At 35.5% G+C, this 19,970-nt stretch overlaps 1 protein-coding gene across 1 annotated transcript in view; it reads right to left on the bottom strand.

Annotated features, from left to right (window-relative positions):
* The window catches only part of LOC112509838, an 8,621-nt gene extending 3,696 nt beyond the window's left edge, over positions 1-4,925 (bottom strand). Inside the window, exons 1-4 of the mRNA XM_025115017.1 lie at positions 4,657-4,925; positions 4,170-4,362; positions 1,692-1,778; positions 586-972 (exon numbers count right to left, since the gene is read on the bottom strand). Coding sequence (XP_024970785.1) covers positions 586-972; positions 1,692-1,778; positions 4,170-4,362; positions 4,657-4,760 — 771 coding nt within the window. The 5' untranslated portion in view covers positions 4,761-4,925. The remainder of the gene's footprint in view (positions 1-585; positions 973-1,691; positions 1,779-4,169; positions 4,363-4,656) is intronic.
* Between the last annotated feature and the right edge of the window lie 15,045 nt (positions 4,926-19,970).

Genomic DNA, 19,970 nt, shown 5'->3' with positions numbered 1-19,970 from the left:
CAATATATTGAAATTAAAATTAATCAATAAATTGAAATTAAAATTAATTAATAAATTAAAATTAATATTAATTAATAATTTATAATCAATAATTTATAATTTATAATTTATAATTTATAACAATTAATATTAATCAGGGTTATAATGGAAAAAGCGACAATAAGCTCCTAATAAGCTACTCCAACAAGCTTTTCAATAAGCTAATTTATGTTCATCTAAACATGTACTCAAAAATAAGCTATAGATTATAAGCTAGCTTATGTTTGCCAAACAATGCCTAAAAGACGAATACTACTAGCGATTCGGTGTCTATTCTTAATTTCAATTTGATTAAAAGTTTAAAGCATTTTAAAAAGATATAATGTTATTTTTGGCTTTAAAAAGGAAACAGGGCAAGACACCAAGCTTCGTAGTCCTCAAGGACGATCATATGGAGCTTGTAAGGAAAAGGAAAATATATGGAGCAAGAAAAAGAATCATGGCAAAATAAATGGCAGCACAAAGAAAACATAAATGAAAGCAGCGAAAACTCAAATATTTTGCACAGATATGATACCAAACAATTTTGAATTTAGAAAAATGAACCTGAGATAGCTGTGAAGCAGTTCTATCACCCTTAAAATCTCCTTTTAAGATGTTTGCCCAATTCCCTTCACCACATTTCTGCACTGCAGAGAACAGTTCCATGTCCTCAGCTGCAGACCATGGTTTTCTTTTCCTCCGAGGTGGCAAGCTGGAACTTGCACAACCATTTGTATCCAATCCTTCGGTAGATGCAACTGTTGGGAGTGGCTGTTTCTGAACAGAAACTGGAACTGTGATGTTGGTCCCTCTCACATTACTAGCAACTTGTGGATTTTCAGATGGATTTCCGGCTGACTTCCCATCAGGTATATTTATAGTCAATGGAGCCTCAATGGTCAAGCCCTTTTCTAAGCCAGAGCCGCATGCTGAACCAGAAGCTATGAGTACCTGAAGAATGCAACAAGTTCAACAACATTGGAGTCATTCGACTATATATAATACTTCATCAGTCATCAGAAGGTTAAGTGGTAGTAGAACTTCTAATAACATAGAATATGAAGCCCAGGGTCACTGTTTTCATTGAGAACAACTTGTTCAACTTTTATCATAAACAACTTCAAGCTTAGGCACCAAAAATAACAAGAGCAAACATTTTCTAAAGAAGTAATATTTTTTCGAATTCCATAAGACATGATTCAATGGAAGAGAATTAAAGATGTTAGAAAATCAAACAAGTGTATTGACTTGTCAGAAAATATGTCCTTAGCACCCTTCTCACAAACTGTATGTTCCATATGACATGATTCAATGGTCTTTATTTTCTTCTGTCTGTTCTATCACATGTCTCTTGTGTGCCCCTATTTCCTTTTGTGCTGTTGCATGCTTGCACATAATCATGTTTTAATGCTACTTTTTGCACTTATCATTTTGTATCTCTGTTTTGCAAGCCGAGGGTCTTTCACATAAACAGCCTATCTACCCTTTGGAATATACTACCCCCCCCCCACCTTGTGTGGCATATATTGGGTTCGTTTGTTTGGCTTCCGTATCCAATTACACAAGCAACATGTGGGAGTCAGGATAGAGACAAAATCATAACTTGCAGATGGACTGTAACCAATATTTCTATTTCTGTCAGTGATATAAAATTCAGTGTTCTTGTTTACCTTCACACATGCTGCAGCCTCCATTAAAGCCTCATTGTTGACAGGTGGAAAAGCTTCCAGCTCATATTCTAAATCGCTATCATCATCCTGCCAATAGATATTTAATAAAAGAATCTTGTGTAAATTGAACAATGTGAAAATCTGAAAAAAAAATCTACCAGTATTTGATGGTAAGAATAAGTGGGCATCCAGTTTCAACAATCTTAAATTATACCCAAGACTCAAGGGTAAAATATCATATAGTAGATTAAACAGTTATGAGGGTAAATATCCTCAAACTATAGATGGAGGCTCAAATAGCTTTGAGGTCCAAAGTTTGAATAACAACCTTGTGCATTGCCCAATGAATTACTGCACGAGCTCCCCTCAGGTTTGGTTTCCCATGGCTTTCTTAGAAAGGTTGGAATTTAGTGCTTTGGAACACATCATACTACTTTGGATGCATGTGCTTCCAATATCACATGTTTAATGCAAATAAAAAAGATAAAAATAAACAATTATAAGCCTAATCCTAGCATGAAATCAATAACAAGCTCAAGAAAAAGTAACTGCAACTACCAAGGTTTGGGTTGAAAAATTAGTGATAGATATATCAACTTCATTTAGTTTGTCGGTGGAACATTCTTAAGTTGGGTCATTAACTTTGTTTATTAAAATTCAAATCAACGCTTAGTTTTTTTGTTTGGTTATTCTCATTATATCGTTATCTCATACTCCTTGGTGTATTACTTTCTAAAGACACTATTTAGTTATAGGAATGATTATTTTCCTAATTTTAGATTGTATTCCATGCAGAGAAAAGATAATATTGTATTAACATGGGAATAGATGGATGTATTTGATGCCATGCATGTAAGGTGTCCGATTCTGAATATAGAAGTTAACATTTTGGGTGCTACACACACACACACACACACACACACATATATATATATATATATATGTGTATATAAATATATATGTCACATAAAATACACAATATAGTTCAACAAAGAAACAAAATGCATATCAAAATAATTCATCAAAGCACTTGTCAACCAAACTCTAGTCTATTGGCATGTCACGTTCTACAAACACATAAGCAACATATCTAAAAATACAAGAAAAACATAGAATGAGCGTATGAAAGGAAACAAGTAGAATGATATTGACATATAACAAAAACAAGTTGAGGACACGAGTACGATGAGCGAGAAAATATAAAGGGAATAGAAGATAAGTAGAAACCGAAACATCAAAACCCTAATTAGTATGAATATGATATGTTTTGAAATTGTACATGCAAGATTCCAGGCATTTACTAGTTTCATTTCCTTTTTGGATGTGGAAATATTAGAAGCTCCGAAACCCAAATAAACGACAAAAAATGAGCCAAAACGTTTTTGGAGCCACACCCAATTCACCAAAGGTGCATCAAATTTATTTCTTTAGCATTAATAAATATGAGCCCATTAGTGTGGTTACGACACACTAGTTCAAATTAACGATGCTTCACATAACATAACTTTTTGTACCCATTGCTACGCATCACACCTACTTTGATTTTCCAACCATTAGATCATCAAGTAACCCTACAACAATAAGTAAACAAAAAATGTTCAACTCTACCCCCAACTTAATCCACTTTCATAAATTTAGTTAACATCATGTAAAAGAAAATCCACCTTTCATTGATATGAACTGAACATGCAAACTCATGATTCCATAAACCAAATAAGAGAAATGCCCAAATTGTTCATCCATAAATATAGTAAAATTTTAAATAACCAATAAAGAGCTCATACTTAAAAATCAACACTCTTGCCATCTCCAAAAGATCAAGCTTTTCAACTATAAGAATGTAAAACCAAACCAAATGTACCCAATATAGACCATCAGAAGTAGGACCTAGGAGAGATAGGATGTTGGCAGACCTTACCTCTACCCAAAGAAATTCAGCTAGTAAGATATGAAAAGTAAAGTTGTAAGGTTCTCTACAACACACAGTCTAACATAGTTGCAGCTGCAAAGATTTTTGTGGCATCTCTAACTATGTTGGTCAATTCATGGATTAACAATCAATATCCTAATTTCATCGATCGTGCATAGGTGTATAAAGCATACTTGTGAATCACAAGGATATCGTCTTTGTCCCTTTATTTCACTACAATTTTTTCGATACCAACAAGAGAACTTTCTTTATATGTTGTTACTAACAAATTTCGATCACTAAACTCCACAAACAAATCCATGTGAATAACACAGATACGGTAAAGAAATCTGAGGTAAGTTCTATAAAATCGTACACTACGATTAATTTGGGGCATTTCACCAACACAATGACGGGTAAGACAAGATTCCGATTCACTAATGGGATCAACACGGTTTGCTTTCATGACTTGATGGTACTAGAGCTTCAATATCAACTAGTAGACAAATACAAACTTATTAAATCATCAAAGCATTTTTCAAGCATACATATACATAAAAGAGTCTCACCAAAGGTTTAGCTTCTTCTTCTAAATTTTCAACTAATGGATCGCGATAAGCCAAATGGCGCCATAGCATTTGGTATTCCCTTGGATTTGTGATACCAGTAGTAGTTCGTTTCACCAATGCATTCCAGTCAATCTTTGCATCCTGAACTTGAGCCACTTCCTGAAGCAAAGCTAGCACTGTTGTAGCTGTATGCCTTCAGAATCATCACAGCAAACATATAATAAACATTTATTCAAATAAAAGAGCTTCCTTTAAGATGATATAGAGATTCACTGCACAGTGCTTATGAATGTGCAAACTCGCAATAGGAAAACTTCGTCAAGAGAGGAGTTCTAGATAAACTCACATATGTCAGAGTATGTTTCAAATCACAGCAAAATAATACATAGATTCCACCATTCTTTTTAAGAAGATAGATTGATGAATTGAATGAAATTTTGGTTAATCCCAGTTAAACCCTAACAAAATAGTGAAAAGGGAGGAAAACCTTTGTAAGATGGTGGATACGTCTTCTTCACTAATGGCGCCCTTTTTCTGCTTCTTCGTTTTCTCGTCCATTTCTGATTCTTGATTGATCGAGTGAAATTGCATGAATTTCACAGAAAATAAATAGTCCCTCAGATGAAAATTTGAGATTACCCTAACAACTAGGGTTCTTGTTGTTCCTGGGGATTGATAGATTAACAGAGGACCTCGGTCGATTTGAGAGTGAGATGAAGAATCGAACTGATTTTTACGTCAATCAACTGGATTCTCAAAAGACGAAAATCCTTGACTGTCGAATGTTTTTACGTCAAATGAAACGTGAGGATGATTAAAAAACAAATGCATAAAATTTTGTATTGTATTAATTTTTTTATATATAATAATAAATAACATTTTTTTTTTAGAAACAGCAGATTTATTAAAAACAAACAAAGGCTAGCAAGATGCTAGCATTTACAACAAAGCCGCTAAAGGGCTGATACACCAAACATTCCAATCAACAGAATTACAAGATTTCGATCTAATTTTAATCCAATTATACGAAAAGAGCACGATCTACTTGGAAATCACCATCGGGCTTTTTGGGGGTTTGTTGAAGACAAGCGCATGGCGATTCAACCATATCACCCAAATGGACGCCATGAGAATTATTTCCAACGCCTCCTAACCCTCTTCCCTTTGAAAGGAAATTGCGTTGCAAAAAAAAATTCCGCCAAGTTGGTAGCTTGATAAGGAAAACCCGACCACCAATTCTTTACATAAGCACTGATCTCCTTTGTAGACGAACATCCAAACAAGAGATGAACTTCCGTTTCCAGCTGACTTAGGCAACAAGGACAAAGAACCGAGCTCACCCGGACACCTCTTAAGGAGAGATTACATCTGGTGGGGAGTCTAGATTTTGAAAGACGCCAGATAAGCATATTCACTTTACCGGACACTAATTTATTCCACATCGTTATTCTTCCATCGAATTGTAAAACACCTTCCTCGATCTTACCCCGACACGACTTGACCAAGAATACTCCGTCTTCGGATAGAATCCATCTTCGATCGCCATTGGTATCAACCGACCAGAAATTATTAACATGCAGTCCAACTTTACTGATGAGAGTATCCCACTTAGCAATAGCTCCCCAGACACCCGGCTTCTTACAACCATCACCAAAAATACCTCCTCTATCACCATGAAACGCCTTAATACTATCTCTCCAAAGACTGCCCTCTTCATTTGGAAACCTCGACCACCACTTAGCAAGGAGACTCCAATTAAGTGCTTTCAAACTGCCGATGCCAATACCCTCTTTATCCATTTTGTTACAAGTAACCTTCCACTTAACCTAGATAATTTTCTTACTCTGTCCAGACCGGCCCCAAATGAATTGGTTCCTAAGACTTTCAAGGGTGTTAAGCACATTTTCCAGAACTTTAAACAAAGAGAAAAGATAAACTCCCAAGCTACCAAGAACCGATTTACACAGTATCTTCCTACCACCAAACGACAAAAACTTGGCCTTCCAAGCGGAGAGTTTCTCTTGGAATTTATCTACTAACTTATTCCAACTACTTCTCCTTCCCATCTGCGCACCTACCGGAATACCCAAGTATTGGAACGGAATAGAAGAAAGTTTACAATTCATTCTACGAGCGAGTAATTCAGCTTCCCCGGTGCCCGACCCAATTCCGTACAAACAACTTTTCTGCAAGTTGATTTTTAACCCCGACGAAAGATAAAAACATTTGAGCAAACGGATCAAATTAAGACCATTGGTTAACGACCAATCACCCATAAATAGAGCATCAGCAGCATATTGAAGAATCTCTATTCTGGGGCCACCTCTGGGAAGAGACAACCTGTTAAATACCCCTTTAAGACGAGCTTCATACATAACCACCCTAAGGGCCTCCATAGCTATAATGAAAAGAAAAGGAGCAATAGGGTCACCTTGTCGCACACCTTTTTCCATGATAAACTCCTCAGTTGGGATTCCATTTACAAAAATAGAGACACTTGCATTAGAGAGAATTCCTCGAGTCCACTTTCTCCAGGTATTACCGAATCCCATTTGACACATAACCTCGTCCAAAAAGTCTCAGTTCAAGTTATCAAAAGCCTTCTCAAAATCAGCTTTAAAAATTAACACTTTACTCTTTGCCTTCCTAGCCCAAGAGATTGTCTCATTAACAATAAGCGGGCCATCCAGAATGCATCGGCCCTTAATAAAAGCCGACTACTCCTTCCCAAAGATCGTATCCAACACCCCTTTTAATCTTTCTGACAGCACCTTGGAGACGATTTTACAAACACAACCAATAAGATTAATCGGCCTGTAGTCTTTGAAAGACAAAGGGTCCTTTACCTTTGGAACTAAAGTAATGAAAGAAGCATTGCATCCCCTTCCAATTTCTGCGTTGGCCTCAAAGGATTTGACCGCCTTGAAAACATCCTCGCCAATGACATCCCAAAACTTTTTAAAGAAGGCAAAGGAATAACCATCAGGCCCTGACGCTTTCTCACTACCGCATCCCCAAACAGCGTTTTTAACTTCCTCGATAGTGAAGGGCAGCTCGAGTACCTCCTTTTGACTTAATGAGAGTCTTTTGAAGTGGTTGCTCTTGAAAGATGGCCTACACACCTTCTCTTCCGAAAATTTCTCTTTAAAGAACTCAAAAGCTGCTTTTTTCAACTCTAAAGGGTTTCGAATCCATCTACCATTTACACCAATACCGTGAATATTTAACTTGCTAAGTCTGCATCTAAGAAGCCCATGGAAGAAACGAGAATTCTCATCTCCTTCGAGATTCCACCTAGCTTTGGCCTTTTGTCTGAGATCACTAATGTTCGCTTCATCAATCTCCATAATACGCTTCATAGTATCTACTCTGATCTGCGCGTCAACAACACTCAGGTTACCAGCAGCCGCAATCAAATTTAAATCATTAACCTTAGCAGTAAGAGAAGCCTTCTCGGCTCTAGTTGAGACTGAATTTGAATTCCTCCAACTTTAATCTTCGCTTTCAACCGCTTTAAATTTGATAAAAGAAGCCTAATGTTACTTGAATTCGAGTAATCGTTGTGATTTTTAATCTAGCCCTCCTTCACCATCTGCACAAAATCAGAATCACTAAGCCAAGAATTAAAAAGTTTAAACGGGATCGGCCCAAAGTCTACGTCGCAGCCATCCAGAAGAATAGGGCAGTGATCTGAGTATAAAAATGGCAGCGCGGTCACACTAGCTTTAGGCCACAAGGCGAGAAAACTCTGAGACACCAAGAAGCGATCAAGTTTACTCCATTTAAAACCGTCCGCACTTTTCCTCGTGAACTTTCGACCACCCATTTTGAGGTCCAAAAATCCGTTCTCAGAGATAAAGTTATTGAAGACCAAGGCACTCCCAACATCAAACTTGGACCCAACCCTTTCATCCTGACATCTAACAACGCTAAAATCACCGCAGCAAATCCAAGCATCAACATCGATAGACTCCAAAAGCTCTGTAAGAGCAGACCACAACTAAGCTTTATCGCTAGAATCTTGAGGAGCGTAGATGTTACAAATACCTAATGTAACCCCACTAGGACGCCAAGAACCAATAACGATCAAATAATTTCTATTCATAAAATAATTTAATTTGATGAAAAGAGATGAGTCCCAAAAAGAGACAAGACCACCAGACCTGCCATACGGATCAACCGAAGCCATATCTACGTTCCTACCCCCCCCCCCCACACCGACGAGCATAAGAACCCTTTAGTAAAAGAAGAGATTCTTGACTCCTGGATACAAAGAAAGCTCACTCTGTTATCATGCTTGAGCTCCTTCAACCATTTCCTTTTAACACCTCCCCCGAGACCATTAACGTTAATTGATAAAAAATTTAACATGATCGAACTACATCTCCATCGACTTGCAAAGAGTCTCTAACCAATTCTTCTTTCCCTTTCATCTCGAAGCCAACTAGACAACCAACCCAAATAGTTTCATCAACTTCGAAATTGGGAACCTTGGATTCAATATCAACAATCGGAACCTCCTCAATCACCCTGTCTAGTCCGATCGCCTCTGTATTGGAGTCCTCGACCTCCAAAACCTTTTTCGATCTAGCTCCGTTCTTCCTTCAGCATTTCAAACGCAAATCCTTTTTCCTCGAGACAACCGTCCACGCATGGAGATCTTCTAATTCATAATCATAATCATCCAAGGGGGTATCGGATTCCCCTATACTTCCAACTGGAACATTCTCTTCCTCTCTCTGGCCATCCTCCACATCGGTAAAAACAATACACTTTGGAGAAGCATTGAGATCAAATTTCTCAGTCATGAGATCCTTGGAAGACACAGTTACAAAAGGGGCATCCTGAGAACAATTAACATTACCCTTTTCAATACCATCCAAATTTGGAACATCAATAACAGGCCCATCTTGATGCCCAGAGGAGCTAACATTAGTCCCCATCGGCCCAATTTTGTTCTCCACTTCTTTAACCGGTCCAATGCCCTCACAGACGTCATCCAAGCAAGCATTAAACCCACCCACCTCATCATTTAGATCCCCATGCAGATCAATAATGAACTGATTGGAATCCCTGCTTATTTTTCCACCCGAGGAGACATTCTGGCAACCAAGACTCGACTGTTCCGCTTCATCTTCCTTTGCCTGTTGGAAATGTGAGAAACCGGACTGCTCCAGTGACGAAGAAAGGATATCGTCATCAAAGATATTTTTCGAACGACACAACGAACCCGATTCCGAGTCGCCATTAGCATCTTCAAAAAAAGAACCTATGAACATTCCCTTTGCAACATCTTCAGCCACACGAACTTGTACTCGAATCTCATCAATAATGATCTTAATTGAATCCATAATCCACTTTTTCTCACCAGTAAGAATACCGACTTTCCCAAATTCACAATTCCTGCAATCTGCCGAACAATTTTCCGGGATTATAACTTCTCCCCATTTACCGGCAATTTCAGTAAACACACCAGGGGTCCAAGCTTGAATTGGTACACCGTGAATAGTGACAAAAGCGATCCTTTCCTTAACCACAAACTTATCATTCCAAAATTCTAAATTGGTAAACCAGTCACTCCAAACATTATAATCATTGATCAAGAAATTTTGGGCATAAGTTGAACTTTTTAAACAAACCTGAGCATACAAACCTCCCAGGTATCTGACTAACAACTCCTGAGAATTTGTAACTTCCCCAAATTTTTGGAAATTACATAAGGCTTCAAAGCTTCGAAACTTTCCGATAAGAGTCGATTTCAACTTACCTTTCATTTCGATCGAAGAAGAGAGCTTGATAGGATGACTCTTGTACCCCCGGGTTTTACCCGCCTCTTTGCCGAATCCATTCCTGACTACATCTACATAAGAACCGTTATGTCTGTAAGCCTGTTGTTCCTTCCTCACAGTGGCCTCAGATTCCACCTTTTGATCAATTCGCTTGTCTTGTGCCCTGCCCTTCACCTCCCTCGTGACTTTCCTAACATACTTAGCCACATTTGCTCTTAGCTTTAACGATCCAAAGTTAAGATCGCATAAAGCCTTCTCCATTTGTCTGACATTTTTAATACAGATGAATCTAACAAAACCAAATCTCATTCCCCTAGCATCCCTTTTCCTTGCGATAAAAACGTCAACCACCCTACCTAGCTCCTTCATCTTGCCCCAAAGAATCTTCTCCTCCAAAGCTTCTGGAAAGTTTGTAATAAAGAAACTGGTCGCGTACCTATGGAGCGATTCTTCAACTTTGAATCCAAAACCTCTATTCGCTGACTCGATTTTCTCCTTTGCTTCGCCGTAGTTCGTTCTTCGATGACCGTCGTTTCGTCTTCTCCATCGCTGACCCTCTTTTACTCTCTCCATGGTACCTTCTGTTTCGCCGACCGTCGACTCGAATTTCTCCTCTGCTTCGCCGTAGATCCTTCTCCGGTGACCGTCGTTTCGTGAAGTCTATCGCTAGAACCTTTCCGCCATGCAGGTGTCGTTTCGTCTTCTCCGGTGGAAAAAATTTCATGGGGATTTTGAATCTATTAACCTGAATATCTAACCCGCTATGCGAGCCGACTAATCCCAGGACGACCCCCTGTAATAACATTTTTTTATTAACCTGCATATCCAACCTGCTATGTAAGCCGACTAATCCAGGATATTTTTGACATTTGGAGTCAAGTTCAAACCAATAAGACACCACCCTTATAGTTAATAAATAAATAACATTTTGATTCTAATAAAAATGACACGAAACAAGTTATCAGATTGTCATGTCATTGTCCATGTATAGTCAGTAACGAAGTTATAATGCACATGCCATTGTCCTTGATAATCAGTAACGAAGCTATAATTTGCATGCCATTGTCCATGTATAACCAGTAACGAAGCTATAATACGCATGTCATTGTCCATGTATAATCAGTAACGAAGCTATAATTCACAGGATGAGGTGGTAAGATGAAGATCTTGATGCTAATTGTTAAAGTTATAATTTTATAAGATTCGATGGTAATTTCAATTGAAAGGGATAAATAAGAAAAAGGTATTTGTTGGAGTTTAATGTTAAGGTGTCGATGTTACACCAATGTGGGAAAATTCAAAATCAACTACAATTCACCAATACCTCAATACCCAATTTTCATGTCCCCCCTTAAATACTCATGGTTCTTCTTTTAATAGATATATAGATTATCAATTAGATAATCTTAAAAATAATTTATTAAACATTAGGTGTTAGTAATACATTATCGTTAAATTTCAAATTTACGAGTGATTATTATATACGTATATTTTTTAAACCCTTTAAACTCCATAAGCTACTCAATAACTAACTAATGAACACACTCTAATATTGGATAATCAATGAGACTTGACAGAGCACTTCATCATTATTTTTATCCAAAACAATAAAAAATTTAAAAAATACTTAGGGTGCGTTTGGTTTGCGGGATTGGAATGGATTTGGGGGGATTTGGATTTGAAATCCATTCCAATCCTGTGTTTGGTTTGTAAGAATGGTAGGATTTCAAATCCAATGATTCATTTAAAATCCCGTGAACAATGGATTTCAAAATCCTTAGAAAATACATGGGATTTCAAAATCCCATCCCCGTGGGATTTCATCGTCTCCATCTTCTCGTCTCCATCTTCTCCCGATCGATTGCTTCACCCATCGCTTCCCTCCCATACGCCTCCCGCTTCCTTCACCCATCGCTTCCCTCCCATCGATTGCTTCACCCACGCCTCCCGCTTCCTTCCCGTCGCGTCTCTTGCGAAGCTGTGCCCTAGGTTTGCCTCCTCACCGGTGCTGTCTTCCTCGTCRGTGCTGTCTTCCTCGCCGGTGCTGTCTTCCTTCCCGTCGCGTCCCTTGCGAAGCTGTGCCCTAGGTTTGCCTCCTCGCCGGTGTTGTCTTCCTCGCCGGTGCTGTCTTCCTTCCTGTTTGCCGGCGTCTCCCATCACTCAGCAGGTAATCGATTAACCCCTTTTCTATAGCATTAGAAATGCTCGATTCTGGTCTGCTTGAATAGAAAATGCACAAGGGTTCTGCCCTAATTTCCTGTAATCAAATCCAAATCCTACAAACCAAACACATGAATGGATTTTAAATCCAATCCAATCCAAATCCCATAGAATCCAAATCCCTCAGAAACATTCCCGCAAACCAAACGCACCCTTAATTTCTTCGGGTTTTACATATAAATTTTGGATTTCATTTTTTTTTTAAAAATTGCATTAACTTTTCGTTTTCAGTTTACGATAAATTATATAATTAGCATTTATTTAAATAAAAATATGTCATTAACGGCGTTTAATACATTTAAATCCTATTAAAATATACCAATTGAGAGATGTGAGGATCGATTGGTAATGATCAATTGAGAGAAATGATCGATTAAAGTTAATCGATTGAGAAACGTCGTTGCTAAAAGTTTCGAGAATAATAAGAGACAAATAAGATGTTGTTTTACCTCTTACCAGATAAGAGGACAATAAGATATAAATGCCTTTGAAAAATTGAAAAAAAAAACAAAGAGTCTGAATGACCCTACCTTTTAACGAATCAGATATAAGAGACTAATAAGAGTTTTTTTCAAAAAAACAAATAAGACATAAGTGTTTTGTTTTAATGATATTTATATGTTTATAAAGTTGAACTTTTATTTATATGTTTATTGTTGCAAAATTTAAAGTCTTTGAGCAATATGTCTAATTGTTGATTATATTATGTTAAATAAATTCCGATCCCAATCATCAAAAAATTTGGATCCATCATAGCATATAACATATTGTTGACATGTCATTTCATATTATAAAACATGACATAAGATTAAGGGTTCGACCCCTCGCCTTCGAAATCAAGAAGTATATACACTTTATTACACGAGTTATTTCTAATATATTTTTATAACAGTAAACATAATAGGGGATTTTTTTTATTAAAGAATTGTTGATTTTACTATTATATACTTTGAATCAATTTAAAACAAAAATGAATGGAAGCAACTTGGTTTTAAGAAGGTAAAGGTTTTGGCCATTTAATCGAAGTACTGAATACAAAATGGGAACAAAGTAGGAAGAAAAACTCATGGAGGAGTTCAATCAGCTAGTTTTTTAGCAAATCAAATAGGGTTTTTTCAATAAGCTTAAATAATAAGCTAGTTTATGGTAGCAAACATGGTCTTCAAATACGCAATAGGCCAACGAATAGTCTATTGCAATCGGATTTGATTAAAGATATTTGACGATGAGTTGGAGAAGAATAAATTGATGATTAATTTTAAATGTTCAATGTGTATTTTTATGTAATTATTGATCCGGAAGGGGATGTCAATCAGAAGAGGGATGGGGGAAGTAGGGGAGGTTGAATACAAAGTATGCAAATATTTTTAAATTCTAATTCTCTACATTTTCAGAAATATTAGTCAAACTTTTCAGCCTATTGAACTTCACTCATCTTAAATCGACTAGATGACTCGTTGAAATAAGCAAGAAAGTGGAAAGCATGTGAAAAGGTAAACGATTGAAGGATTAGTCATATGCAATTTATCCACATAATCATAACAAAGGTAACCCCATTAGTCTAAAAACAAATTATGTATGGAGTTTATGTAATACTCTCAAATTTAGAAAGAGCGACTAATCTAAAATTTTGATAAAACATCATATAAGAAATTTCTTTCCTTAAATCAACATTTGATTACCTACAATGGTACTCTATGCTTTAACATCAATACATAATACTTCGAACCTTACATAAGTTTATAGTAGGGACGAGTGTTACTAAAACCCTTCGACTGTTGCTATCTCCTAAGGTACAGAAGACGTTACAAACCTCTAAATATTTCGCGTGCCTCTAACTAGCACTGAACCCACCATAGAGTCGCTAGTATCATTCCCCACTGAGTACCTAATGCATATTCCAACAAATAAAAAGGGTTGGCTTAACGCCTACTAAGTTCAAGCAGTTTTCATTATTCAATATAAAACGATACGACCTAAAGATGCTATTTAAATCAGAATTCCTAAAGATGCTATTTAAATCAGAATTCCTAAAAATGACATCTTTCCCAAAAATCCACCATTTTCGTGATGAACGCTCATTAATCAGATCACCCATTTAACATGAAATCGAACCCAATACTCACACAAAATGGGAATAAGGATTAGTATCCAAATATTGAAAACAAGGATAAAGCTCTATTATCCAAAACATTAAAACATGGAGAAGATCTAATATACCAAAACCATAAATTATAGATACTGTACAAATCCAAAACAACACCAAAACATGGAAAATACACTTAGAAGTAGAAGGCGCTCTGGTGGGATCCTCACGGACATGCAGTCAGTTTGATAAGGATCGAGTGACATTGCTTCTTCGACCCGAACCGAGGAATCCCTTAGATATGATGCAATATGGATCTTGTTCTATCCTTGATCAGAGATTTCTCTATGAAAAAGACGAATCAGAGTTTGAAGAGGGGGCTAGAATAACACTTATCAATGACGGGGGAGACCCGTATCAGTCGAGTATGGTGAGCACAAAGTAAGTCATACATCAATGTTATCAAGTAGCACCTCAAGATTCAATTGACCTTACTGCCTACTCATTCAAGCAACACCTCAAGGCTCATTTACTTAGTGCCTACCCCAACGGGTAGCACTTCAAGTCTCATGGTTCTTAGTTCCTACCACTTCGGGTAGCACCTCAAGACTCAATAATCTTAGTGCCTACTCTTTGGAGTTCCACTTATAAAATCATGACCTTAATCCAACCTCATCTGGCAGTACCTCAAGGCTTACGGTTCTTAGTGCCGACCACTTTGGGTAGCATCTCAAGACTAAAGTCCTTATCAAGAAAAAAGATTAGGTTCATAACCTCTTATCTTATTTACTAACCTTCTTAATTTGAGATCTTTTGGTCCATGTGGTTTCATAGTTATCTTAGTTTTATTCCCCTAAAAAACTTATTTCCAAAAAAGCCCACATGGTTATGCATTTTTGACATGTTTTGTTCGTTTCAAAAAAGCCCTCTAAATTTTTTCTGTCTTTTTTATATTAAATTAGTTTTATTTTTCATAAACAAGAGATGGACAAACAAACACAAAAAAGTGAATAAAGCAACCATTTACAAAGCATAGATGATCAAATAAGGATAAAATAACAGCAACAACAAGTATGTGGAAGGTTACACATCGACACATATTCAATACATAAAAGATAAAAATAAATAAGAATGACAATTGTTATGCACAATCACAATCTAATTATTATATTAATCATGGAAGTGTATTTGTTAGACACAACACAAAATGGAAATTTTAGAACAAGGACAATTTCACAGCTTAAAAACAAAAGATAAAAAAAAAATTAAAATCAACGTTGTACACACATTTCCTTCAATGAAAATGTCCATTGATAGGTGAAGAAATGAATAACAATAACTAAGGTTTTGTTTAGGCATGTCAATATTACTTAATAAGTCAAAAATCAAAGAAAATGGTGACCAGAATTAGCATTAATTTTAAATTCAAGAACCCTCAATCACACTACAAGAAAAATGGCTTTAGAGATGGTTTCGTTTTGTATTTAAAAGTCTAAAAAGTTTCTCTAAGGGCTTTAGAGAAGCTTTTTATTCCATCAAAAGTTTCCCTATATAAGGATAGGTACAAGTTTTAGGGATCATTTTCAAGGGGTACGTTTATGTCAACTTTTAGAGACGTTTTTCTGGGTTTTAGATACGCTTTCAAAGCTTCTCTAAAACTTGACCCATTTTTTTTTCTAAAAAGTTTCTCTAAAAGTATGTATTAGTGACTTTTCGAGAATGTTAGATCTTTATTTTGGTTGTATTAAAGTAGAGGGACTAAATCCGTAAATACCTGTCAAGGTATAAATATATTTCCTATTTGCTAGAATAGGGTTAAGGCTAATTATTGTGTAATCAAGCAGAAGTATATTGACATTTTACTCTGAATTCAAGTTATCTATATACAGTCGACTGATTGAATTCTTTTGTGTTATTTTGTTTAATTCATTGGTCTTATTGTCAATCTGGGTGTTAACAATTAGTATTAGAACAAAAGACCAACATTGGAAGATTGTCAGATTCATTTCTCATAAGTTTAACGCCTGTGAGTTTCAAAGATCGCACCTTTATTTATTTTTATTCAATTATGGGTAGTTCTCGAGAATTAAAGTTGTTTGGCTTTGAGTTTCGAGCCTATATATCCAAAATTGAAAGGATTTGGGTTGTTTTTGTGAAGAATCTCAAAAACTGTTAAAAACCTTCAGATCTACTTAGTTATCGCATTGCCTTATAATCCTTGTTGTCGCATAGTTTTATGCGATAAATTGTTGTTATCGCATCTAAACCAAATTTGACAATAGTAATTATTTCGAATTTGCAATTTCATCACTATAAATATTACATATAAACTTGCAATATAGTCCATTTAAAAATAGATTTTAGAAGATAAAAAAAACCAAAATGTACATTTTTTAACATCCGCACAACGCGTGGATCGAACACTAGTATGTATCCAAAAGCAAAATATGGAGTTGCTTAGGTGGCACAATGAAAAGCTTTCATTTACTTTTTTCTATTTTCTCATAATTTTAATTTTTTTAAATAAAAAACTTTTCTTTAATGAGTTTAACTTTTCATTTAACCTCTAATTATCTTTATTATTATATGTTATTTTTATTTACATGACATAAATGCATTAATATAATTTTTATTTGCCTTACATTTTTAAATTCAATCAAACATTTTATTTAATATTTCAACATTTTTTTAATTAAATTTATAGGATTATAATTTTTTATTTTTTTTACTTGGTAATGTAACATCATCAATATATCAATATACACATATATAAGCAAAATGTGGAGTTGCATAATCAATATATTTATGATACAAACAAATAAAAAAATCAGTTGTATATTGGGTTTAACCTCCAACTTCTCATTTGCTCTTTTGATTACTTGCTTTTAATTCTCAATGAAACCCTTAATTTATTAATAAAAAAAATAGATATTTAAGGAACAAATATAGAAGAGTAATAGGTTGATCAAATAATACCGAATCTGAACCACAAGGGTGGTGCCTGATTGGTTTGAGTTTGGCTCCAAAGGTCAAAAGTGTCAGGAGGTCCCAGTTTCAAATCCAAGAAGGAACAAAAATCCCCTTGTGGTCATGGAGGTTCAAATGCGGTGACTTCAGTCTACTTGCAAAGCAAGTGGTCGCCCTGGGATTAGTCGGCTCGCATAGCGGGTTGGATATCCAGGTTAATAAAAAAAAGAATACCGAATCTAGTAGAACGAAATATTGTGATAACCGGGTCCTGGTTATTACCCAAGGTATTTATTATGTGAATTAATTGTTTATGTGGATACATGCTTACATGGATTAAATGCGTGAGTATATGTATTTTATGCATGAGAATATATGCATAATATATATAGGTGCATATATATATATATATATATGTATGTATACAAGATATCAATATGCATGTGTGTGTGCATGTGATTAAATGTATGTATTGATGGTTTTGCTTGGGAACATGCATGTGGGTAATGGCTTGGAAATTGAGAGCATTTGAAAAGAGTTGTCTGGAGAATCAAGTTTGGATTCAAATTGACTTTTTCATCTTCAAATCTACATAAAGGTGAGTATTTTTTACAAATCTCTTTTAAAAGTTTTGGGTTATTGATCTTGAAAGAACTGTATATTAGTCTTGAATTAAGTTTGTGCGATTTGGGTTTATCAGGTTAAAGGGTGACCGGATTGTTTCGAAACCGGATGATGTGTTGACCGGATTACCTTAAATCGGACATAGTGTTATCCGATTAAATTGTAAATCGATCATAGGGTCGTGCGATTTAATGAGTTAGTGAGAATTTGAATTATGTAAACCGGACAAAGGTTTTGAACGGAGAAGTATGAATACGTCCAAGCATTGTGCGGTTTAGCCTTAAATCGTTCAAGGGTCGTGCAGATTAGTTATAAATCGGACAAGTGTATTGTTCGGATTGATAAATTGGACAAGGGTTTGTTGACCAGATTGTTTGTCCGGATAACTTGTTCGGATGTATATTTACAAGTATTGAGAATCCTTGGAAGTTTTGCAAAATTAATAATTATTATTATTGGGTTTAAATTATATATTTATAAAAAGGGGTATTTTATATCTTTTTAAATAAAAAGATATGTTTCTACCAAACGTGGTGACGTATGTCTGTTTTGATATGAAACTATATTTCGGAAAACATTCCTACCAAGCGTGGTGACGTAAGTCTGTTTTGGTATGGAATTAGATTTGTAAACTGTTTCTACCAAGCGTGGTGACGTAAGTCTGTTTTGGTACGAAACTTATTTTAAGATGTAGTTCCCCCAGACGTGGTGACTTTTTGTCTGTTCTGGCTTGGAACTGGGAATGAGTACTTTCAGACGCGGTGACTTTTGTCTGTTCTGATAAGTAGATCTGTTTTGAATGGAGGAACAAGGGTGACATATCAAAGGAGATGTGTACTTGGAATAAGGGAGGCATTGTCTTATGTGGATATTATTATAACTCTTATTATTATTGCTAATTAGATTTAATAACCTTGAATCATCATTTCTTTGTTATCTGATGAATTAGAGATATTCTTCCTATTTAGAAATAATAATTTAGATGATATTGAGAAGGGAAAAATGGTTTGTCACAAAAGGGCAAGTATTGCCTTAAATCTTTCCATTAATATTTACAGAGGAATTCTGGTCTTTTTAGTCTAATGAATCAAGAGGCTTTGGTTGCAATGATAGTTTCATTTAGGGAATATTGGATCCTTAAGCAGATACATTTGTATCAAGAATTAATGTTATTGAGCCTATCCTGATATTTATTTTCTTGAAGGTTACATTGTTTGGTTGTATTACAAATATTCCTGAACAAAGATACTTTATTATATTTGGTGTTTATCACCCTGCATATGCAAATAAAGGATTTACTCACTAGACCCTTCTGGTCTAACCCTTATTTTCTGTTTTAAAGCAATGCAGGAACGGCGGCGGCCAGGGATAATAAGGAGAAAGGGAAAATGTAATTATTTTTCTAATCTGATATCTGCTTTTGAAGATCTGCATGAGATTGCTTGTTTTAGGAAGATACATGTTGTTATACATGTGTTAGTACAAGATTATTTTGGAATTTTTCATATGTAGATTTTGTACATATAAAAATCCTTGTACCAGAGGGACCATTGTGGTGTAAAATGTATTTCTATGTAATGAAGTATGTGTTATATGCAAATGTGGTATTTGGGGATGTTACAATATTCCGAACATGTATGTAGCTAAAATATTCTTCAAGGAATGTGAATTGTTATTATATAATCTTTCTTTTTCCATATTGTTGTTTTTTTTTATAAAATGATAAATTTTGTTTATGATTGAATCATATACATTCGTATAAATTTTGATACTTTTGTGATTACAGGATTCAATAAAAATTGTTATTGAAACTGAAAATATAGACATAGTTCACAAGAACCCATGGTTGTTTATTGATTGTTTTCATGACAAATGAATGTATGTTTTAGTATATGTTGATTTCAATTACCTATAATTGAAATAATTAAATCTTATCTGGGAAAAGTAAAAGAGTTTTTCCAGGATGGAGAGTTTCCTTATGTGGAGATGTGTGATATATTTGTTCTATCCGTTGGCACTTCGACAAGCATCCATCCTTCTTTGTCTCTGTGTTTCTGGATTCGAATATGGTTTATTAACTATTGGATGAATTGCTTGGTATAATAACTAGGAATG

This window comes from Cynara cardunculus (assembly GCF_001531365.2).
Source record: "Cynara cardunculus var. scolymus isolate 2C chromosome LG 3, CcrdV1, whole genome shotgun sequence".
Taxonomy (NCBI): Eukaryota; Viridiplantae; Streptophyta; class Magnoliopsida; order Asterales; family Asteraceae; genus Cynara; species Cynara cardunculus.
This window is presented reverse-complemented; position numbering and strand designations above follow the sequence as displayed.